The 25,919-nt window shown below is 37.9% G+C and overlaps 1 protein-coding gene across 1 annotated transcript in view; it reads left to right on the top strand.

The window, feature by feature from the left end:
* The window catches only part of PTPRR (protein tyrosine phosphatase receptor type R), a 108,312-nt gene extending 82,686 nt beyond the window's left edge, over positions 1 to 25,626 (top strand). The window contains exons 9-12 of the mRNA XM_090275648.1: positions 5,816 to 5,926; positions 7,317 to 7,474; positions 11,527 to 11,640; positions 24,646 to 25,626. Coding sequence (XP_090131774.1) covers positions 5,816 to 5,926; positions 7,317 to 7,474; positions 11,527 to 11,640; positions 24,646 to 24,739 — 477 coding nt within the window. The 3' untranslated portion in view covers positions 24,740 to 25,626. The remainder of the gene's footprint in view (positions 1 to 5,815; positions 5,927 to 7,316; positions 7,475 to 11,526; positions 11,641 to 24,645) is intronic.
* Positions 25,627 to 25,919: the final 293 nt, after the last annotated feature.

Below are 25,919 nucleotides of genomic sequence, written 5' to 3'. Positions count from 1 at the left end.
AATGGAATAGAGTACCCTTTCTTTCTTTTTCAGTTTCATCATAGTTGGAGCTACCTATTGGTACCACTTTCAGAATTCACATTCTCCATAGGAAAGCCAAGTGAATCTGTTGAAAGCTAGATATTTTTTTAAATGATGACCACATTAAAGGGTGATTGAGGTTTTTGTTCTGCTCTTTGATTGAATTTAGAAGTCGGAAAGGTATTATTTTTCTTACCCTTTTTAGCCCTTGTCTTTTTAAATATGCTGGAAATAACAAAGTTAAATATATTGTTTTCTATGTGTAATTTACTATGTGCATTTTCTAGTAGCCAGTCATAATCACAAATATTACTGTAAAAAATTTGACTTTTTCATTGTTGATTATTCATTAAATTAAAATAAAAGTTCTTTTCAATCCAGACTCTCCAAAGATGTAAATATAATACTATAGAGGAAATGTTTGATGTTTTACAGATCAAAATGATACTGAGAAGTCTGGCTCAAAAAAAAAAATGCAGTAGATTTTGCACTACCAGGAAAATGCTGTTTACCAAAAACGTGCCAACTTTCAATTGTGTTAAGCGTCATTGTTTAGAATAGACAAAAATCATTTCCTCCTCCAAAAATGAAGGTGGAGTTATCTTTAGAAGTTCCCAGGCTTTATATTTTCATGAACCTTCCTCCTTTTTAATAAATATATAAATGAAAATTTTCCAGCTATTACATAATAATCCCAATATTCTCATGGTTATTTTTTTTATAAAATGAGAATAAACAAAAAAATTTTAAAAAGGAGCTGGAAATCAATTATATTGCAAGAAAGAGAACAGATTGTATTGCCAGTTAATTTGAGTTTCTTCATTTTGATAAATCACAAAAAAAAGGTAATTCCTCCTGAAAGAAAGAGAACATTAAAAACATAGTGTTCCAACCCTTTTAAACATGAACTGTTGCATTACTGAAGAAAACATAGTGGCCAAAACCTGCGAAGCTGGAGTTGGGTCAGTCCCAGAGTGTGGTAGTGTTTGCACATTCCCAAACCTCAGGCCGCCTCTGGAATTTAACTGGTGCCCCTGTCATTTCTTTCTAAGAACGAAGCGAAGTAGCTACAAATGTTGATCATATTACATATACTATGGAAGATATTTTTACCCACTATCATTTACTGAAAGTATGTGCTAAGCACAGTTCACTTATCAATTCAGTTACTTTTTACTTTAACTCTACAAAGTAGGTTTTGCTATCCCTATAGGATGAATGAGAAGCCAGAAGCTCAGAGAGGTTAAGCTATTTGCCTAAAGCCTTGAAGTTAGTGAGTGATGAAGGCCAAATTTTAATCTAGGTTTGTTTAATTCCAAAGCTTATGCACTTAGTTATTGCCCCAACATAACAGGCAAAATAATGATGCAAGACATTAGAAAGCAAGCAAACCACTGTTGGCCTCAAAGAGCAATAAGTTAGCAAATTTATCTTTTGTAAGGTGCGGGAATCACTTGGTGAATTGGCCTAAAATAATACTTCTCTCAAGTACATACAACCATGTTTTTTCTCCATGTTTACATGCATCTTTTATCTGAGTTAACTATGTGACTTTACTTATAAACCTCATTTAGCCCATTGAATGACCTAGCATGCACTTGCAAAGAGTTTAACCTCAAAAGTCATATTAAAAAAAAACCACAGTATGTTTTCCCTTCTTTCTTTCCTGTCCTTTCTCTATCTGATAAAATTAGAGAAAAGATTAGTTTTTATTACGTGTATCTGAACAAGTAGCTCACACTAAGCCTTTACAGCTTTTTAACAGAGCCCTGAAGAATGAGGAGGCACGCAAGGGAAACAGTGCAGGCAGAGCAACAACATACAAAGGCAGACAGGAAACCACATGGCCCGCATGGACTGAATAGTTTGGCGTGTCTTGAGCACAGTGTGGTAGGGCATGAAGGGAGATGAGACTGGAATGTTGAGTTGTACCAAAGAATATAGGACTATGCTAAAAAAAAAAAAAAACCAACAAAACAAAAAGAAAACTTTGTCTTCATTACCTAAGCAACAAGGAGCCACTAAAGATGTTTTGAAATAGAATGACATAATGCAATTTGTATATCAGGGGTATAATTGGTGGCAGGATACAGGATTTGGATTTGAGAAAAGCAAGGGGAAGAAGGGAAATATGTTAGATGCTGTAATACCAGTCCAGGTAACAGATAATGGAGTGCAGAATTAAGGCAAAGGAAAAGGATATTGAGAAAAGGGGACAAACTTAAAAGTTGTTACAGAGATAGAAGACTTAGTTTCTGAGGGAACTGAGGGAATCAAACAAGAGTTTGATTTCAAGATTTCTGGTGAGAGACTGAGTGGAGGCTGATGCCGTTAGCCTAGATGGGCAGCAAGGGGAGATCTGTGAGAGAAGAAAGTAAGTTCCATTTTTCACGTGTTCAGTTAGAGGACTCAGAGACCTTTGGATGGTGAAGGTCTAGAGCTTTAGACAAATGTGCAGAGAAGAGATAGAGATTGAACAAATTGAATTTATAGTGGTATTTGCTCAGAGGGTCCTAGTCCCCAAGGGAATTTTCTCAAAGTCTCCTAGCAAGACATCTGGGTTTCAGTTTCCTCTGTTGTACAATGATATAATAACAATGATACTTGCTACCTGCCCTACCTAACTCAAATGATTATGAAAGAGATTAAATGAACTTTTGGTGAAGGTACTTTGAATATTAAGTTGCTGTACCATGTTAGTAATAATTAGTTGGGACACCAGGAATAAGAGTACCTACAGTAATAAGAACAGTAGGCAATCTGACCCATTCTACCCCTCTCATATGCTAAATGTACCCAAATGAAATTGACCATCTTCTTTTTATTTAGTTAGACTCACTCTCTTTGTGATGATACATGTCTTTAGCTCATAGAGCAAAATTTCTTTGATTTTAAATGCATAGAATTTAAAAGGTAACTTTTTTTAAAAAGATTTCTTTTTTGGCACATAAACTACTAGCTAGACTTCCTTCTTCTTTATATACAAAATGCCCTAACATGGTGGGAGTGGGAGGGAGGGTCAAAGAAAAAAAAAATCATAAAAATATGAGTTTGCATTGCATTCTTTTTTTACTATGAACCAATAATTATGAAGAACTAATTGATGTCCAGAATCTTTATAGTCAAGATTTGCAGATTAATTATTTGCAAGAGACCCATGACCTTCTGAAAACTTTTTCCTCCACATCATGAGTTTTTGAAGTTAATGGGTGATTTTACTGAAAGAATCAGCCTAGTAACAGAAGAATAGGGATGATTTTGGGTTATATTCTGCTAGATAGCATGCTATTTTGAATTACATACAATTGGTGTAGTTTCACAATATTATCTCTAAGAGAGCATTTTCCTTCCTTGCATTTTCTGCTTCTTTCATACCATTGTTAGCACCACAATAGAGAAACCCTAAAAAGCTCTTCATGAAAATAATTTAAACAGGAATTTCTGCTCTGAGAAACAACTACATGTGCAGCTCCCCCTCCCCCACCTCATATTCAAAAGCACCCACACTTATCTGGTCTCTTTTTCTATGTTCTCCTAAAAGGGGAGGGGATGTATTCAATGTGTAAAAATAAGCTATTGTATCTCAGAAAGGAGATGGGATGCTAATTAAGGGTTCTTTGAATGAACAAGTCATCTTGCATTGTCTACTGGGAGCTGGCTGCCAATTGCATTTTTGGTAATGAGTCAAGAAAAACATTCAAGAGGGCCCCGGCAAGAGAAGCAAGCAGTACTTCCATTTATCAAGTAGGTGCACAAGCCTGTTCAAGTATTGTTGAGAGTCAGGGTGCAGGCTGTGAGCTCCTGCCTCAAAGCTTTTCCTGCTGGTTTTGAGAACCATCTTCGCAAAGAGGGGCCGGCTGCTGAGGTCTGATCATGGACAATGGAGCACATAGGCCATACTGCTGGGCCATTGAATGCCTCTTTCTCTGCTCAATACTTTTTTCAAGATTCTTTGTCTCTTCTTGGATTCATCCAGGAGGCAGGGGTTTTAAGATATAGACAGTAGCTCGGGTCTTGCAGTGAAATAATTGATGCTCCATTGAAAGACACCAGGCAAATTGGTTAGTATGATTATCTTCAACAAATGGGGGGAATTTTAGACATTTGATAACTTGTAAATGAGGAGGGAAATTGCTCTATTTTCAAATGTTTGTTTATTTTTTCTTAATGTTAATGTAATGTCAGCCAGAGTAAGCCTTTAGCCTGATTGCCTGCCACCATTGGGTGTGGGGTGGCATGTAAACAGAGGTGAAAATGATTTACTTTGTCTGGAAAAGGATCAGAATATAGAGGATGTAAATGTGTTTTTATTGTAACAGAGGAATGAAACAGTGAGTCAACCAGGTCAAGTGATGTTCTTCATGACTCTGGCTTGTGGAATAGTTAGTACTTAGCATGATAGAATCCTGGGGCTGTGTTTCTGATACTTACAATATTTTTTCTTTAGTTCTGTAATTCCATGATTCTTTTGCTTCTCCTTTTGAATTATAAGTTCTTAACTTTTTTCAAGTGTGATCATATGCCTTTGGTGAAACTGTGAAGAAACAAGTGTCCTGACTGCTAAAAGGTCCCGACTCTAGGCAACAAGTGAAGGAATTTCCCTTTAAATGTGTATGTGTGTTTGGAAGAAAATAAGTGCTATTTAAACAATACTTCTAAATTAACATTGTTTCCCTTACATTTGCAATAAAGCATCAACTTGCATACTCTTCATTCTTAATCATTAAAATATGTGGTAAAAAAATTTGATAGGTCTTTTGCAGTTGATTAAAGGAAAAATAATATGTGTGCTTGAATCTCATTTTGCAGTTTTCTTTTAATAATGTAGCTTGGACATAATATAATATTAATTCATGATCTAATGCATAATTAGTTATCTAATTACTTTGGATCAAAAATCTAAAGCCCAGTCATTAAAAAATATAACAATAAAAATAACACAACATGTTCTGAGTGCTTTTCATATGCCTGGTTTGGTTCTAAGTGCTTTTCATGTGGTAAATCGTGAGGAAACAGACCAGAGAGATTGAGTATCTTGTTTATGGATGCATAGCTAATAAGTAGTAGAACCAAAATGTGAACCCAGCCTCTCTGACCCCAAAGCCGGCAGCTTAACCACCATATTATATTGCCATGTTTGTAATATTATTATTATTACTGTTATTAAACCCTTCAAAGAAGGTTTATTTTTAAAATATCTTAAAAATAATTTTGATAGGCATACATAGGTGGAAAAACCATTCATCCTGAAAAATATACTGCCATACAGGCATTCATTGTGATTACATCTGTTTCCCACACAAGAGAAACTTCATCCAGTGGCCTCTAACACATTACAGATACTCCTAGTAGACACTGCCACTTGATGAAGCAGGAAAGTGACTTGATGCAATCATCATGAGAAAACATTCTTTTATTTCTAGTCATTACATGATAAACTGTAATATTTGGGTATTAATGTCTTAACTCCTAATTACGTTCTTAATGAGTTCTTCATGTGGAGTTTTGGGAAATTCTACATTTATTTTTTTGGTATGGGATTAGCAGGAACAGTGTTTGGCAGGCACTTGCAAAAATTGATACTTTATTAAAAAACAACCTCGACATGTAGTTTCCATGCCATAAAAAATTACCTGTTTAATATGTGCAATTCAGTACATTTACAGAATTGTAAAAATTTATACTTGATTTATTAAAAATTAATTAAATAAAAACTGAGATACCTAAATGAAAAATACTCCAAGGCTAATGAACATCATTAATATTTGCTGTCTTCTTCTTTCTCCTTCATCAGAAATGTGTGCTATACTGGCCTGAAAAGAGAGGAATATATGGAAAAGTTGAAGTTCTGATTATCAATGTAAATGAATGTGATAACTATACTGTTCGAAACCTTGTCTTAAAGGTAAGGTTACGTGGCTATAGCTTTCTACAAAGTATATGATATTAGAGGATAATATTTCTACTTTAAAATTATTATTCCAATAAGTACTATAGATTTAATTTAAGCCAATTAAATAATGTCAAGATGATAGATAAATTATAATCATTCCCTTGTGTATTTCTTTGTTGTCAGCTACTATTATTATATGTAATAATTTAAATAAGTAGATATTAAGGAAATTCACTAACTAGGATATTATGACCTTCTAATTTGCATAAATGAAAGATCTCTTGATTTAACTTTTTGAATGCCTTTAACTAAAGGCTTACTCTGAAGACTTTACCATGATTATTTTTAACATCACTTTGGTCTACACAGCTTTAAGACCTGGAAACTGTGAACAGAAAATCTGTGCTTCTGGGTGGCTGTGGGAGGCAAGAACAGACAAAGTGTTGATGAGATCTTTAAAACTTGGCATTTCAGTAATTTATAGGGATTTTCCCAGACCAGATTACATCACAGAAAAAAATTTTTTATTTCATTTACGGGCAGCAGATGCTAAGGAATGTTGCCATGGTATTGTTTCTGCTTCTAGAGAACAATCATCTCAGAGATGTCAGTCCTGTCTAGAGCCCCATTGCCATGACATGACCATTGCAGAGAGAGTGGAGGCAAAGCTGCATTGATGGGTTTTAGTGGAAGTTGGGCATAGGAAGGCACTTACCAAAACCTGCTCTTACACACATGTCCTAAGTGCCTAGTTTATGCCAGGACCCCACTGGGCACTGAGTTTTGAAATATATATGTGGACCCTCTCTCAAAGCACTTCTAATCTTGTGATCCCTGTAGCCCCTTTACTACTGGGGTTTCTCACTGCTCTTAAAAATCAGAATGACAATATAAAGTTACATTTCCTATATTGGTTTATATGTTTATAGTAACCTGTGAGGAATGTTCAAAGAGCAGGAAACACACTATCTCCCAATTCTTTCTTAGTTACACTTTCACCTACAATTTTGTTTATTGTAGTAACCTACAAACACTTGTATATTTAGCATATGTTACATATACACTTATTTTTTATGTTTTATTTTTTAATTTTTAAATTAAATTTATGGGGGTGACATTGTTTAATAAACTTATCTGGGTTTTACATGTACCATTCTATAAGATTTCATCTGTACATTTCATCATGTACATTTAATAGAGGCAAGACTGTCCAACTTTGTTATTAGGGTATTTAAAGTGTTCTCAAGGTGAAAGCCTGTTCTTCAAAAATCTCCTAGGTATTTTCTCCACCTAGAAATATTGCCAGTAAGATGGGAACAATAGAAGGCATGCAATACTGTGGTTTGGATTGCTTTTAGTTGCACAAGTAAATGAGACATTTGGTGGCTGTTGCTATTTTCAGCAAGGAAGTCACACCCAACATGTGAAGCATTACTGGTACACCTCATGGCCCGATCACAAGACTCCAGACAGTGCCCAGCCCCTGCTACAACTCATGCTGGATGTAGAAGAAGACAGACTTGCTTCTGTAGGCCGCGGGCCTGTGGTTGTCCACTGCAGGTGAGGTGTGAACTGCCCTTTCCACCTGAGCAAACTGCCCATTCTTTGTAAAGTCACAGAGCGCACAGGTTGAGTTTTACTTCTTGGTTGTGACTTTATCAGTAAATTGAATATTTATTGAAATTGATTAACTTTCTAATATTTGGGTCTTGGTCAAAATGATATCTACAGTGACAATTTTGGGCATTTTCAGCAAACAATGATAAAATGGAGGAAATACCACTTCTGAATAAATGGCTCAGGGAACAGGAGCCAATTCAGTCTTCTACCTTAAAACTTGTCTTGATTCACTTAGTTTCATTAGTCTAATACACCCTAGAAATGACATATATGGTTTTTTGATTATTGGTAGCTTTCTTTGTTGTTTCAAGATGGCACCTGACCTATACTTAAATTGTATCTTGGTAACATTTATTATAGTTTCACATTTGGTAAAAACTAGTCAACTGTTTTAAGTTATTTCATTGCCTTGGCTGGTGTGGCTCAGTGGATGGAGCACTGGCCTGCAAACCAGAAGGCTCCTTGCCTGTCAAGGCCATACCTGGGTTGCAGGCCAAATCCAGGGCTAAGGGCCTGCAAGAGGCAGCCAATTGATGTTTTTCTCGCACATCCATGTTTCTCTCTTTATCTCTTCATTCCCCTTGCTCTAAAAATAAATAAACAGAATCTTTTTTTTTAAATTATTTCATGAAAAAAAAGATGGAAATAAATTATGAAATGGTAAGTGGGCAAGTGGTAGTTTTCCAAAAGGAAAGCAAACTGCTGTTACCAGAACATGGGTTACTGGAGGATAGGCCAACAAAAGCAACAGATGGCCCTGGCCAGTGTAGCTCAGTTGGTTGGACCATTGTCCCATGGACCAAAAGGTCAGGGGTTTGATTCCCAGTCAGGGCACATTCCTAGGTTGCAGGTTTGGTCCCTAGTTGGGAGCATGTAGGACAGGCAATGGATCAATGTTTCTCTCTCTCATTCCCTCCCTTCTCCACTCTCTAAAATCAACAGGCACCTCCTCAGGTGAGGATCAAAAAAAAAAGGCAACAAATGTCCATGGTGGTCCTCTTCCTTAATATCTAGCTTAAAGCTCTCCTCTCATAACTGATACGTCATCACTACCGTTTTCCTTTTAGTGTGCCCAAACTAAAGCAAATATTTTTAAAGTTATTTTAATAACCAGTCATTTATTCTTCATACTTTGTCAAAATACTGTAATTTGTGTTGCTTTATTTAACATTATAAGTCTAAAGATAGCTCTTGATGCTATCTTTAATAAACAAAATGCATTATTTTTGATAATAATTTTAGCCTCATTTTTGAAGCTTTGTGATTTAATTGAGAGCAAAATTTACTATATGTCTACTTATTCAAAGATGTCATTATACAGTTTTTGGCATTAAGCCTTATTCTAAACTTAGTTTGGGGCCAAGGGAAAGCAACCTAATTGACCATCCTTTAGGGCTGGAACTGTCCCCCACCCAAAACCATAAAACACTCAGAATATCTAAAGTGAACTAACCACTTTTCTAGTAAAACCAGCACCCCTTCTGATTAGTATTTCTAAGAATGAGACCATCTTTTTACCAGGAACCAACCACCAACATCTTTGGCCCTTCTCTTAATTCCAGTCCCAGTACCTGATCAGTCACCAGATTGGCTTTCCCTTCAAAGCTCCCATCGCTTCCTGTCTAACCACCCAGGTTCAGGCCCTTATGATCCATTTTGGATAATTTAGAAGTAGTCAGCTAATTGCACACACACCCTCCTTCCCCCTGACCACCCCCACTATGGCCTACCCAGTGCACTTCTCTTGGATGATGCTCTAAAACCCTCTTTCATCACATGAAGTCCTTGCTTGAAATTTCTCAATGGCTTCCCATTATCTAGAGCAAAAGTTCTCAACCCTGGGTCTATGGATGAGCTACAGAAGTCAGTGAACTCCTTGACATTACTTACACAAATTTGAGTACCTAAAGTTTTGTGAATTTTTCTGGGAAGTGAAACTTCCTGGTTTTCATCAAATTCTAAAAAGAAAAGAAAAAGAAAAAGTTTTGGAGGATGAAGTACAAACCTCTTTCTATATAAGACCCTCATAAGGCTCAGTGTACCTTCCCAGTCTTGTTTCCCACTGTTTCTATAAAATAACTTTCTGTTCAAGCCAAGCTGGTCTACTGATTGTTGCATATCATATATCCTGTCCTGTAGTAATTTTTTTTCTTAAACCTTTCTCAAGCATGGAATATTTTCTGTCATTCATAATGACCAAAATACCTGCCATTTGTATGGTACAGTTTACGTCCTCTTTAATGAAACAAAAGCTCTATAGACACTTTATATAAAAGGAACCCATTCTACTCTGAATTCTTTTGCACTCACATTCAATTGAAACAAGTTCCAAATAGGAGAAATAAAAACTCTCTGAGTGCCACGAGGCGAGTTGTTAATTCAGACAGAAAGGATATGCCCTGGCTGGTGTGGTTCAGCTGGCTGGCAGCCAACTGATGCTTCTTTCTCACATCTCTCTCTCTCTCTCTCTCTCTCTCTCTCTCTCTCCCCCTCCCCCCACCCTTCCTTTCTTGGGTGAGGAAAAAGAAAACAACCAGGAGCATTGGAGAAAGCCTTTAAACATTGAAATAATGTTGAACAGGATCTTTAAAAATGACCAATGTTTGTGATTTTAAAAGGTGATAGGGAGGGCATTTTTGACAGAAGAAATGTCATTAACACAGAAGGGAAAATTGAAAAACAAAAGGTATTTTTTGGAATGATTCATGTAAATGAAAAAAAAATGGCACAAAGGACACAAGGAAGACAATAAGAAGACATAAAGCTTGAAGTTAGTCACACTCATATTATTCAAGATCATGAATACCATGGTAGGGAACTTAGACATTTTGCTATAACTACCAGGAGCCATTTACAGATGTGAATATTATGATCAGGTCCCTAGCAACTGCATGTATCATAAAGTCCAGGAAAAGACCAGAGACTTTGAAACCACAATGAGATCATTGCTAATCATGAAGTATGGAGATGTTGAAGGTGTAAGCAGTCTATAGAAAGGAAAACACAGATCACAAAAACTCAGTAGTGGTGAAAAAGATAAGAATTGGTAACAGACTAGATGTAGGAGGTGAGAGGGGGTGATGCAGAAGATAGCCCCAAGTTCTCTAGGCTGGAAAGCTGTGACTGACTGAGAATGCCATTGATCGAAAGGGTGATTAATTCTGTTTTGGATACACTGAGCTGAGGAAAGCCCAAAATAGTAACCTCAAGATTCCCAACTAAGAGATGGAATGCCAGTCTAGAGTTTAGGAGAAATGTAAGGAATATAAGTGTAGATTTAGGACAAATTTGCATAAAGACTATTAGTGGTTGAAATTGCTAAGAAAGAGACAGACAGACAGAGAGAAAAATAACGGGTTTGTTAGGTTGGTGACACACTGTCTAAAGCAGATGAATGTGTAAACCCTCCTGGGCAGATAGTGTTTCTATTCGATTATAAATGACTTGAAAATATGGGCTTCTAGCCACTTCCTCTGAATTGAATCTTCAGTTCTTCACAAGAATCTACAACATCAGTATATCCAAGACCAAACTCTCCCTCGAATCAGCTCTCATTCCAGATTCCATCATTGTCTCATTGGGACTATTATTTTTTCAGTCCTGATCATCTTTGACTTTTTTGCTTTTCTGACTGTTCAACTCCAGTCCTCCAGGCTCACATTTGTGATGTGTCTAAGGCCTTACACTCTTTTCTAGTGCTCATACCTCACCTAAATCCAGGCCCTAATCATTCTTTTTAGAACAGTTACAATGCCTCCATCCTGAACACTTCCCTCCACCCCACTCATCCTGCTGCATATAACTAAAGGAAAGAATGTATTTAAGCCCTTAGCACAGAGCACAGGTTGTAATCCTCAGTCCATGGGAGCTGTTGTTGTTGATGTTGTTATTAATCTTAGCTGTTGTTTCATATTTAAAAGTACCTTTTAAAAAAGGTATTTTATCTTTGCTACTTTTCTTCCAGTATTTTATTCTTCGTCCTGTCTTTTCAGTGCAGGGATAGGTAGAACGGGGTGTTTTATTGCTACATCCATTGGCTGTCGACAGTTGAAAGAAGAAGGAGTTGTCGATCCACTAAGCATTGTCTGCCAGCTTCGCGTAGACCGGTGAGTATCTGTAGGATCGGATCACAGAGACTTTAGAGCAGCATCATTTGTCACAACCTGCTCTGATCAGCCTGACTTTGCAAACATCACAGGCCCTGAACCCTTAAATCTCTATAGTGATTTGTGTAAAGTGTTTAAAAATATACATTGCATTAAAAATCCATCAAAAAAAAATGTTATTTGCAACACTGACCATCAAGTGTCCAAAACCAAAAACTTATGCTTAATTCTCCCTTTACTCTGATCCAGGTTGTTTATGGTGGTAACTGTTCATTCTTAGTCTTACATCCCTGTTCCTTTCTATGTGGTCTGTATTTTCATTTGACTTAACCAAATAATTCACTTTAGGACCTTGGTCTTTTAAACTGAGGTATACGTCATACTACCAAGAGCCCCTCCCCTGCCAATTTTTAGTCTAGTTTTTTTAATTGTGACAAGTGCATGTGACAGAATTTACCATCTGAACCATTTTTTATTTATTGGGGCGACCTATTGGTGGGTGTAAAGGCAAAACAGTTATTTTCATATATAGCTCATTTGATCACCTTTGTGATGATCTCTATAAGGAATTCTTCTTCCTTTCTCCATAAAGCCTACCTGGATAAATGAACAGTTGAGTCAGTGATGGAAAAAGTGAACAGGTGCTCCTTTAGAACAGACACAGAAAGATACAAATGGGCAGCCGACGACTCTGTTCTATAATTCAATGTGCTACAGTGGAAGAAAAGTTGTTCTGAAAGCCTGAAGTACTGGGTTCTCTTCTTTATTCATACAATATTGATTAATCACCTCCCATGCCCACGGCATTGTTCCAGATGTTGCAAGTACAGCATTGGACAACACGAGTGGGGCTCTACCACCCTAGAGTTTACATGCTAACACAGAGAGAGATGAGATAATAAAGAAGCTAAGAAATGAACAGGATAATTTCAGACATAGATAAAAGCTACAAGGTAGTAAAAAAAAGAGAGATTTTTTTTCTATGACTTAGAGTTTCCTAAAAGTAAGACTAGAGTTATTTTTTTAAATTCATTTGATAAATATTTACTGAGCACCTACTATGTGCTAAGTCCTGGGATTTCAATGAGACAAAAAGATTTTTCTGAAAATTCAAGGAGATAATATATATAAAGCACTTAGAACAATCTGGTACATAGTATGCCTTAAGTAAAAGTTTACTGTATTATTATCTTCATTATGATTAAAATTATGAACAAAGTTTTACCTATCTCTAAAAATGAAACATTCAAATCCCTCTTTCTGGACGAAGTTTTCCCTCCCCATCCCTATGGATTCTAGTCTGTGGAGACAGATGCCTGGGTTTGCATCATGGTTCCCACCATTTTCTGGTTGTGTGGGCTTGGGCATGTTACAGGACTTCCCTGTGCCTTGGTTTTCTCATTTGGAAAATGGAAGTAATAATAGCATCTGCTTCCTATTTTTGTTGTAAGGATTGAGAAAATCTGTTAAGTCCATTTTACTTAATAAGCGTGCAGGCAAGTTTAGCCACAGCTCTTATCAATACCCATAGCAAGAAACCTGAACACACACCTGTTGCGATGACGTTCAAAGGAGATTACACCTCTGATGCACTTAGTAGAACACTTAACCTATGCTTCTTTCTCTCTCTACCCTCCTCTCATCCACCTTTCTATACCCTGCATGTAACTGCTTCCAAAAACATTTTCTTTTTTGTACATGAGAAGATCAGCTCCAGTAATTTCTTCCTCTCCTCTTACAATTGCTGTCTTAGTCTCCCAAACCCCCCTTGCCTTTCATCCAGAGCTGTCCACGCAGGTGGAATAGTCTGGTGACCTCATGTCAGACTCTGGGACCTACCTTCACCCAAAAGATGGACCCTCTTCAGAGGGTAAGGGACAGTAGCCCATCAGCCGGAGCCGCTCCCACAATGGTCTTGATCTCTCCTGCTTTGTTCTTCTGAAAACAAGCCTCCTGCATGGGACCAAAAATCCCCCAAGGACTCTAATTCATATCCCTGCACCATACTTTCATACTGTCTAATGCTGGAATTTGATGAACACTTGACACCTGCATTGATCTAAAGTGACTCTGAACAAAGTTGGCCTCCAACACCTGCCCTGACTCTATTTGGAACAACATCCTAAAAGGCACTGGGCATGATTTCCCATTTTTTTTGTTTTTGTTTTTGTTTTTTGGCTCTTGCTACTCTTAATCTTGCCTATTCACCTTCCCATCACCCACCTGCTTTTATAGCCTGACCGCCACCTTGGCTTCCACTTCCCAGTCACATTACCTTGTTGAGTCTACCAAATTGTCCTCTAACTCTGAATGAAATCACAAATATATTTTTTTTAAATCATATCACAATGCCTCCTCTATCTGCTCCTTCCTTCCTAAAGCAAACGGTCAGAAAATTTAGCCTTGGCCTTCCATCACCGCCAAGGTCTTCCCACAAAACTTGTCCCTCTACTCCTGATAGGATCTTCAGAACATAGCCAACTTCTCTGCTGATCTGAAGCCCAGGGGCTCCCAACTCCCTGGATTTGAATTGCTGCCAGTATGTGTCTCAAAATCATCCTGATTTATTAATCAAGATCCCTTCTACATGAATTCTTTCTGAGCAGCTGTTGTTTACCAAACATATCCTCTCCTTAAAACTTTCCTCAGAAGGTTTTTCCTTTTCCTTCCTTCCTTCACAGGATTAGCATTGATTTTCCTTTTCTTGTCTCTTCCTTCAGTTGTGCACACCCCTAGCTATTGTGAAAAGGAACACAGGGAACCTCCCTCCTTTCCTTCACCCCACCCAACTTCTTATTCCCCCATGCTTCTTGCCTCTTGTGTTTGGCTGTTTCTTGTCATACCTCATTACAATGTCCTTAATTCATGATGGTAAAGGGGAAGATATTCACTTTTCAGGTCTCACAGCTTTTCATTCTTCATCAGTTCAGTAAACCTTGTTCCCAACCTGGACTCCGTGGTCATCTGTCCTTGCCTTCAGTTCTGGATCTGTCATCAGGCATTCCAGAAAGCACTATTCACACTCATTAGTGTGTTTGACCATGGCCTTTTTACCTGGTCTTCAAAACACATCTCCTTTAACTCCCCAAGTAAACTTACATGTAAAGAAAAAGGTATTATTTGACTTCTTTTTTTAAAAAAAACGAGGAAACAAAGAATTCAGGATATCAGGTAATTTACCCAAGGTCATGATGCTTAGAAAATGACAGAATAGACTTCTTGAAAATCAGGACTTCTGATTTCTAACTCAAAGGTATGGCTGTTGTAGATAAATTAAGCAGGCTTTTGGAATATGTTTATTGTAAAACTGCTTGACAAAAACATCTCTTTGGTAATGCCTTGCCAATTTAAAAAATGCAACGACACCATAATTTTTTTTTAAGATATTATTTATTTATTTATTTTAGAGAGAGGGGAAAGAAGGGAGGAAGAGTGGGAGAGACACAAGTGTGAGAGAAACATAGATCGGTTGCCTCTTGCACGTCCCCAACCAGGCATGTGCCCCACTGACTGATGACGTTTCAGTCCTCAGGCCAGTGCTCAGTCCAGTGAGCCACACCAACCAGGGCAATACAATAATTTTTAGAACATTTAGTATGAATGACAGCTGTTTCACAAATAGATAGAGTGACTATCAGCAGTTGCCTTAAGATTATACTTTTTTTATTGAACATCTTTTTGTATGGACATACATCTGCCTTCTTTCTTTCCCTGCTTCCAGCATTTTATTTATTTATCTATTTATCATTTTTTAATTACAGTTGACACTCAATATTATATTAGTTTCAGGTGTACAACATGGTAGTTAGACATTTATATAACTTACAAAGTGATCCCCCAATAAATCTAGTCTAACATAATGCATAGTCATTACTATATTATTGACTACAGTCCTTGTGTTGTAATTTACATCCCCATGTTTCTCTTCAGATTGTATAAATCTTTCTCCATGAGAGTATAATTTGAGGGTCATAGCGAAGCTGTTTCATCCCAATATCTACATGGAAGATGCCAAAAACATCAGTGTATGATCAATATCTGTAATACTACTATCAGAGAGACAATAGTTTTCTAAAAAAAAATTATTCCTTTTTAAAGTTTATTGAACCCAGAGATGAGAGCTTAGGGTGACACTTTATGTCCTCTCAGCTATTAACACTTTAATGTAAACAAAATGATCTATTCTTTCCAGCATAGTAGCTGGAGAGAGTGCAACTCCCTGCATTATCAATACATTCAGAACACAGGTTTTGATGAAGGAGAATTAAAGAGAAGCCTCCAGAAGCTGGGCACAACTGAGGCCCTGCAGTTGAGGGCACTGGAGACACCTCTTGGTCCCTGGGAAGGGGAGGGGCACAGAGAGGGAGCAGAAGACCTCAAGCAAGGGACACCTCATGAAGAGTAGCTACCTCGTTTGTGGGACCCAGTACAAAATAAAAATGTGGAGCCCTTTTCTATAAAAAGTAATTAAATATTTCTCGATGGTGACAGCAGAGCATTAACCTAACTGCAGGTTCCTTCTCAGCACAGAGGGTGGGGACCTGTGTAATTGCTCCGGTCACGGGCCCATGAAGCCAGACCCGCCTTGGGGTGTTTTCAGGATGGGTGTCTATAGAAGGGCCTGAATCCTGTGTCCTGTGGAACAGACACCTGAGATCTTTGCTTTGAGGGGGGCTCCTGCATCATGCATTCTTTCATTCATTCAGATGTTTACTGAACACCTACTACTGAACATGCCTCGGGCACCTGCAGTAGAAAGATGGATTCCGGACTGTGTTTCTCAGAGCACAGTGCAATTCTCAATCAAACTTGAGAGGCTGCTAAGTGCCAAACTCTCATAGATACTCAATTAATGGTAGAGAAAAAGCTATATACTGTATTTCTTAAAAGCCCTCTCCACTTGCATACTTACACAATAAGTATTATTGCATTAAAGAACCTGAAAAATGCACGCAAAACCTGGAAACCCTTTTAATTTCCTTTAAGCACTCTTCTACATTTGACCACAGAAAACTTTCCTGAAGGACTGTCTAAAGAAGTTGTAATACAAATGGTTCTTTCAGGGGCTTGGTGATGAAGAGAAGACTGGAGATGGCCTAAGAATTTGAGCCTGGGTGGAACCATCAAAAAGGGGAAAAGAAAGGGTGGGATTGACTGACTGGAACCTCCAACTGAATGTAATAAGGGGTACAGAAAACAGAGTCAATATATTGAGAGCTGATATTATATCCTCTGCAATGGGCAAGCCTTTTCCTGTCCATTCAGACCCTCTTTAACAATGATCTCTGTTCCAAGAGATCCAAGGCCACATACTGTCCAACTTTTTTACAGTCTGCCCCCACCACTTAGAGATGCCTCCTCTGAGAAGTCCAGGGCATGGCTAACAACAGAGAAAAAGACAAGGCAGTGATCTGAGGCTTGTTCCGTGACTAAATCAATAGTTTGCGCATTGAGAAGGATTAAAATCCTGATTCCCACCTCCCCCTCAAAATTACAGAGCCTGATTGTGGTTATCCAACATGATAAAAACAAGCAATTTGTATTCAGATCACAAATTCATATTTTAGCAATAAATTCAAATGGTCTGGTTTAGAGATGACTCTGTTATGCTAACTGGATATTTCTAATGCAACAACAATGACAAAACCATTTGGTGGATTCTTCATTCTTTGGCAACACATTATTTTTACTGGCTTTAGGGGAACTTCTATTAATAATTGCTACAGTTCCCACTGCAGATTCATGAGTCTGTGGCTGTCCTTTTAAAAATACTTTCAAGTACATTTTGAACTAAAATAGGATTTCTTTTTTCCTAAGTAGGAGTTCAAATTCAGTGCAAGGTACCTTTAAGTGTTTTTTTTTTTTTTTTAGAAGTGCATTGATGGATCATTCCCTTAATTCTCATAATGTCCATTAATTAAAAGATGAAGTGGGTAGCAGGAAATTAGGTGTAAGCATTGGCTAGGGGGGACAAGTACACAGGCAGCCACCAGAGCATGAGGTGCCATGGATCACTGGACCGGATGTCAAAGAGGCTGGTACTGATGCTGGCTCTGCCTCTAATTTCCTGTAAAATCATATGTCCTCTCTAGGTCTACATTTGTGAAAAGAAAGGCAGGACACATCAGTGACCCCTTAACCTCTTCTGATATGAGGACTCTCATTGACTTCAACCTGATAGTTAACTTTTAAAAGTCATCATGCTTATAAGTTAATTTTCATTCTATGACTCACAATTAGTGATATATTTGTATGTGGTTTATTTGGCCAATTGATGTTGCTGGATTCAAAAACCCCTCCAATAAGATGCCTTTTCCATCCTGGGATTCAGTGATTGGGAAGTGGTTGACTGACTCTAAAATTTCTTTCTGCTGTTACATTCTTTGAGTTTATAAACTTTTGTTTTTGTAGAGAACAATGGAATGGCAATAAGATACAATCATAAAATTTGCCAAACACCTACTAAGAAAGATTGTTGAAAAAATATAGCTTAAGAATATTGTACAAATTTTTCATTCTACAGAAGGAATCCAAGATCTAAAAAGAATAAATCATGTATCCGGAGTCACAAAACAAAATTTTACTTTTTTTTTTAATAATCTAAACTGAACTTCCAATTTTGCTCAAATGACTAGCTAAATTCTGGATCTTTTTTTTTTTTTTTTTTTTTTTTTTGGTTCCCAGAAGGCTATTGTTTTCTGGGGTGGCAAACCTAAGAAGGTTAAGCACAAATTTAAGGGAGAGGAAGTTCACATTTTAATCCTGCCTTTGACAGTGACCATGAACTAGTTGCTACATAAACCATGAAAATTGTTTATCTTTGATGGTTTAAGTTTTGATTACTTATTATTAATACCTAAAGATGAAGATATGGTGAACTTCCTTTTTTTTGTAAAAAGGGATATTTTGGTCAATCACATTTTCCTGTTCCCATACTTATGTAAGTCAACAATTTTTTTTAAATTATGGTGAAAAGAAAGAACCCATAAAATTAGTACTAAGTTGGACACATTGTAATCATGGTTTAATACTGAGAAAGCCTTTCCATAACTGCTTAGATTTTCTAATCTTAAATATTTCTAAATTGTTGTGACTATACCACCTAATTAAGAATTCCAGTCGCTTTCACCATATTTAGCTCCTGTTACAAGAGATTCATTTAAGCTTGTGTATGCCAACATTTCACAATGTGAAACAGTGACAGAGGTTATTTATACATTGAGCATGGGAGATGCACCTGTCCCTTTAAAAAGTAATAATAATAATCTATAGTAATAAAATGGCCCAGGGAACTCAGAAAATGCTCACATGCATATCGATGTTACAGGAGAATGATTAAAGAGCAACACATGACCGGTAGAGGACAGCTAGGCAGGGAGAACAGGACCGTCTTCCATTGCAGATTGACTTCTGGCAAATTTTTTCTCATCATATTTCTTTTAATCCTACTTGGCACCTTTGGACACTGGAAGAACTTGAAAATGGTGCTTTGGAAATGAAACACATAAAATAATATGCAATCCCAAGGCCTTTTCCTTTCTTTTTTTTTTTTTTCTTCACCAGAAACAGGAAATAATCTGACTAATCCTCCTGTTTAAGAGTCCGTGGTGAGATCTGCAATTGTCTTTGTATATCCTTACCTTGGAGGCCCTAAGTTGGAATGACATCCAAAGACCTTCCTTGTGGCTTCCCAGACAGGATAGAAAAATGCTTCCAGTGTACATCATATCATTGCTTAAATGTTTTGCTTAATCATAGTTGTCTGATGATTTTGTCTTTTTTAATTATAATAATTAACTATAATAATATACACTATTATGTGTCCCAAAAATATTTTTGTTTACAAAACTTGTTTAAAATAATTTCAAAGTTTGAATTTCTACTTATTGGTATAATTTTTATCAATCCCAGATTTACATTTGTCCATGTACCTCTGCATTTCCAACTTGTCACAGAGATCCCTTAATTAGTGGATTTCAAAGATCTCATTTAAAGATCGGGAACATTTTGGTTTCAGAACACTTAACACGCTAGAAATGGGTATGGATTTATTTGACATCACAGTTCCTGAGACCATAACAAGAAGTCCTCTGATAAAGTAGATTATGCCAGCTGACTCTCCCAAGTGGTTGCCCAGACAACCTTTTCCTTCTTCTCAGCTAGGAGTTAACTGAGAGTTAACCTGGGTGTTCAGAAGAAGACTGGCTAATTTTCCAGTAAAAAAAAAAGGAACTCAAGATATACATTGAATTACCATTGAATTATCACTTGATGTGTGTTGGCTTTGATGCCCTACACATACTCTGGAACACAGCCATTTCAAAGAAAGTGTTTATGTTCAAAATACCCCGTCAGAATCAGTCAAAGCATTTATGTTCAAGTTCTCCCTCCCTGACATGACATCTGTATAAAGGCATGGGGAAAACCTTTGCTCGAGGCAAACCGAGTCACAGCAGCAGACATGAGCCTTGCCTGACTCCTGCCCAAACTATCAGAGATTTTACCCAGGAGGCACATTAACATCCACACTTTTTGTTCTAAATTTACTGTACCAAACTTTACCAAAGAAATTCCAGATTCGAAAATAATAAAAAGCCAAGGAGTGTTAAGTTCCATTGTTAGCCCAGAAATGAGTCACCGCTGCAGAATTTCTTCTGTCTGCTGATTAGACCGGATATGTGCTGGGTGGTGCCTCAGGAAAGGCTGTTGCTCTCTGTATGTGTGAGTTAACAGTCACAAAAGGTCACAATTTTAACATATTAAAAACCAGATCTCTCTCCTAGGCATCTGGAGGGGCTTTTTTGTTTGTTTGTCTGTTTATTTGCTTTGCAAAATACCCTCCCAGTAGCAAAAGGAAAAAACTACATTTTTTCCGCCTTCCAACCTGAGTTTACCCCCAACTGACACAGTTATGTGCTTCTCGGCCTGGAGGCTGAGATGGCACTGATTTTTGTCTTTGCGATATCTGACATTTCTGGAAGGGCAGTCTATCTGAATCCTCTCTGGCCTGGCCAACCACAGGCTTCACATTCTGTGGCTATAAGACTATCAGAGCCACTTAGGCAATTCCCCTTTCGCAATAAGTGGAATGACTTTCTTTCATGTGGAATGGGGTATAATTAGGGTGAACAATTAATTTATCACCCAAACCAAATCACTTCTGAGGATGAAATGTAGCCCTACTACTAATGACACCAGGACAACAGAGTGAACCAGAACTCTGCCAAAAACCAAATGCATGATCACCATAGGCATAGGATTAGATAAGCATTTACCAAAACAGCAAGAAAAAGAATATGTGTCATCGATTCAGTACTTACTAAATGACAACCATTGGGCCTAGTATTTTATCGATTATCTCACTTAAACCTTGCCAAACTTGAAATCTTACTAGGTAAAAACTGTTTGCCAGGCCAATGGTTTTCAAAGTTTTTATGAACAATGGAAAACAAAACAATGGGAAGACAAAATCTCTCACAAAACACTAGTATAGAAAACCAATAAAAAGCAGAACTGCCCTGGTCAAAGCTGGCATTAGGAGCTGGTCCTAAAGCTGGTCCTTCTTCACCAGCCTCGACCCCTCAGGCACCACTGCAGAGCTCTGGGTTCCTGGGGTTTCTGTGATGGCTTTCAGCCAGGTATTGATATGTTCTGACTCACAATCTGATGAGCTTTATCATTAATGTCACTTTGTAAATGAAGAACCCCAAACAGGAAGAAGTCAATGATTTGTCCAAAATCATAAAGCCAGTAGGTTCAAAAGCAAGGATTCAGACTTAAATCTGTCAAACTCCAAATCCACTTCTCTCCACAGTATCCTCTGCCTCCACCACAGCTGACTTCTAAGCTGCTTAATATATAGAAACATATTTGGATCTTAGACAACCCTGGCTGGTTTGGCTCAGTGGATTGAGCGTCGACCTGCGAGCTAAGTGTCACTGGTTCGATCTTCCAGTCAGGGCACATCAGAGAAGGAAAACTCTGACTCCAAAAAACCTCCGCTGCCTTGCGGCATACCTCTTCAGGGGAAAGGCTAAGGGAGTAAACCCCGACAGAAAATCCGGAGCCGGAGTCCCTAAGGCGGTTTGACGTTGTAGTCAACACCGGCAACTCCTGCGGCGCACCTGAAGCCAAGCTGTATTGACTCCGTCTTTCCCTTGGATCCTTCAGCTGCGAAGAGAGGGGGGGTCTGCTGCATGGGCAACAGCAGACCCTCCATATCACCCTGCCCAGGCTCTGTAGCTTCAGCTTCACTGGAGAGGACACTCCAGCAACATCGCAAGATGTTGATTCAACACGGGAGGAGACAGATACCATGTCACTCCCGAGTCGGACTGCACAACCATTCTCGGCAGTGCAGATAGACTCTTAAGAAGCTACACCATCGTCTCTCGAGACGGACGGCTGCCGACGACAATTTGGATCTTAGACAATATTATGTCCTTGACCAGGTGTGTTCTTAGCTCTCCAAGGACTTCAGAAGCCTCATACCAGAGCCATCCAACCAGGTCTATTTGGGGTCCCATAAACCTTCTCCAATAAAGCATCATCTTCATCAACATGGAAATCTGTGAAAATGTTAACCTTTGTTGAGTGTAAGCCATGATCTATTGGAAGTCAAGGATTATTTTAGTCTCTGATCTTTAAAAGAAAGTTGGATAATACCTTTTAAAGTATTTAAAAAAAAAAAAAAAAAGAGTATCCTGCATCTTACTTTAAGGCCAGCTTACTTTAAGAATTTTACATCAGCAATATAGGTCCAGACTTCAGCAAAGCCATGGAGCCTTGTCTGATATGAAAGATACCTATGGGCCAAGTCAGAACTTTCTTGGAGGATGAATTATTATAGGGCTCTACTGAGAATTTCATGACTCATCTAACATTATTCATTTATTTCATAAATGTATTTTTCATATAGGCATTACCTTAGCTTCTTGGGGTTTTTTTTGTTGTTTGTTTGTTTTGGGTTCTTTTACTATGGCCACCCTATAAAAAACACTGTATTTTTAAAACCTCCAGGGTAATCTTAGAATACAGAGTATTCTATATACCGATATATGCAATTAGACAGTTATTAAATATTTTCAAAGATGATAGTGATGAGTTACTGAATTGGAATCAGCCTTCAGTGATGGGAATCCCTTTGCCCGCTTTCAGCATGGAGTTTATCTGTTGCCATGTGACACAAAAATGGCATGGCCTGTGTAACCCACTTCTTTATAAATGACAAATGAAAAGATGTGTAAGGGATGCTTGTTAAACATCTGTAAGACACAAAGCTAGGAGTGAAAAATAAAAGGCTAATATATAGAATGATAAAAGTAGGGGCAATAGTAAATAAAAACATTGTGCTAAAACCAAAATATTGAACTTAATAGGAATAAATAGAAAGTCCTGCATCTAGTTTCAAAAATTCAATAGTATTAAGTTCAGGGTAGGAGAGAGATGTAATTTTCACATTCAAAAAAATCCTGCACACTTTTTTATTAACCTAAACTTTCACTCAACAGTCTAAAATGCTTGCTAGGTACCAGGCATCAGATGGGCACTGTGGGATCTTATAACTCAATGCACCTACAAATGCAAATTAATTGGCCAACAATACACAGCTCAAGGGAGAAAACATTTCCACTGACTAGATCTCATTAAGAATAGACACAACACTCTAAGAAGGTCATAGTTGATAAAATAGCCTATAAAAGAGGGAGACTAGACTGGTGAGTGACAGGGAAACCAGGCTGGATGGAAATATTGAGTGACCACAGGATGTTTAGTCTAGAGAAGAAAAGATTATGGGACTTTGATGGTTGTTTTCCAGCATTTAGAGAGCTATTGTATGATGACAAGCGGAGTCTTAAGACTTTTTTTTTTTTTTTTCATTATTTTAGTTCAACCAATGGGGTGAAAGTTAGAGAGGGGCAGATTCATTTTGATGTCTTCAGAAGCTTTCCTGCCAACTGTGGGAAAGGCTGCCTCTGAAGGCACCTCACCCTGTGAGGATTCCAGCAGAAACTAGCTAACCATCTGCCGCGTAGACTGCTGCCCTCTGGGAAGGCTGAGTTATGTCGGCGATTGGAATGAGTGATCTCTGAGGATCTCTTCTATGTTAATCCTTTCATTTTTAGTTTCCAAATTAAGTGGGATAATGTGACTTTTCATATACCTTTCTTCAGCCTTCAGACCCCCAAGAATTTTGCTAGCTTACAACTAATAAGTTTGTTTCCCCTCTGTCCCACCTTCATTGGCTGAGACAACCTTGACATAGTAAACAGAATGACATACAAAATATACTCCAAAAGTTAAAATATACTGCTGACCCACTTGGAATAGTTATGAAAACCTAGACTGTGTCTTTGTTCATTTACCAGTAGGTCATGTAAATTCAAGTGATCACCAGAACAGACAAGAAGGGGGGCGTTTTGCCTCAATTGAGGGAAATAGAGAAGAAGTTCACAAACCAGAGCCCATGAGATGGAATGTATACAAAGCTGCACATACCCTCTGCAGCTCAAGGGCAAGGACTAACGATGCTCTGAGCCTTGTGAGCCCCAAAGAAAGGGAGGCACCCTCAGATCCTTGAAGCTGCTCTAGAATTCACTGTGTCTCTACCACTCAGGCTTCACAGTCGAGACCAATACCTTCTGGACACCTGCTCTGTTCTTAGGTGTGCCCAGATGTCATCGTCCTGCTAAGAGGAAGAGTTTCCACAGTTTTAGCTGGCCATATCTGTTGTCAGCTTATAACCAAGGAACACTTGGTCAGAAAGTTGCCTTCAGTACAACAGAAGGTACAGTTCTAGGGGATAAGACTGCTGAAATACTTCTGCCAAAGGTTGCAGTCCCCTGAAACTCTGTATTTACCTCTTTATCTCTTACCAAATATATCATTTTGGCACCAGGTCTTCTGTTAATGGGGATAACACCTTAGCTTGGATGTAGTCTCTGTGTTACTGGAGATTGCAAAACATTAGCAGGAAGAAGCTATTGTCTTTTCTCATCTTTGCAGGGGTGGAATGGTCCAAACCAGTGAGCAGTATGAATTTGTGCATCATGCTCTGTGCCTGTACGAGAGCAGACTTGCGGCAGAAACTGTCCAATGATTCTCTGAAGATTTACCAGACCATCAATCTCTAGGGGTGATTCATCAATTACCCACTTGAGGCTTCTGGAAGGAGCTTCTTGCAATGAAAGGAACGAGAAGCCCTCGAGTCAAGCTGTGGCATGGATCGTGGAAGACAGCAACATGTTCAAGATCGCCAGCTCCTTGTGTATATGAATGCATTTGTAAGCATCTCCTACGTTATTTTGAAGGTCCTATACTAATGGAAGTATAATAGACTTCTCACACAGCTAAGGAGATTTTGTTTTGTCTGTATTGATTATCTGCCACACAGAATGTATGTATGAAATACTCGGTGATATATGTCTTCAGATAATGACTGAAGAGCTGCTGAAGAAATTATTGTGTGTTTAGATGCTTTAATGTTTGCAAAATATGTCTTGTGAATGGACTGTCAGCTGTTAAACTGTTCCTTTTTAAGTGCTATTATCTTTCTCAGTTACCAGAATCTTGCCGCTGAAGTTGCAAGTGATTGATAAAGGATTTTTAACAAATAAGTACTTGTTTTTTGAAAAAAAAATTGAAAGCAGGAACTATTTTATATGGAAATGTGTCTTGATAATATTACCTATTAAATGTGTATTTATCAGTACCTCCTATCAATCAATTAACAGAGCACAATGATTGTCTTCGGGTATATATGTATTTATTCTCTATTACTGAGCATAGAGGTGGTTTCTGCTCCAGGACTATATCCACTGTATTTCTACCTTGTGAGTCATTTTACTGTAAAAGGGGAAAACAAATTTGTAGCAACTCTAATGTATCAAGAATTTTAAATACTTTTCTCCTCCACTAAGGAGTTTTTGAGTACGCTGTCTACCTGGAATATCTTGCCCAATAAAAGGCAGTTGCTTTTGGGACTGATGTAACCTAGCATATTTTTAGAGGTTCTTGTAAAGAATGCTGCCATGGATAACCTTACATTTCTGAAAGGCTCTAATTCTCAAGAGACAAATTAAGCTAAAAACAAAAACTACAGTCAGCAAACACTAGATGTTCTGCTCAAATACAAATTTTTAATGCAGCTATGTTGACTTTGTTTCTTACTGCCAATAAACTACTCTTAATACTAAAAATTGTGTAAAGCAGGTACTTTTTCTCCTTATTTGGAGAGGGAATGTTATCTTTTGGGGGACATCTGAAGTAGATAATGTATT

Source organism: Furipterus horrens, unplaced genomic scaffold (genome assembly GCF_987537825.1).
Source record: "Furipterus horrens unplaced genomic scaffold, mFurHor1.1.pri manual_scaffold_4, whole genome shotgun sequence".
Lineage (NCBI taxonomy): Eukaryota > Metazoa > Chordata > Mammalia > Chiroptera > Furipteridae > Furipterus > Furipterus horrens.
This window is presented reverse-complemented; position numbering and strand designations above follow the sequence as displayed.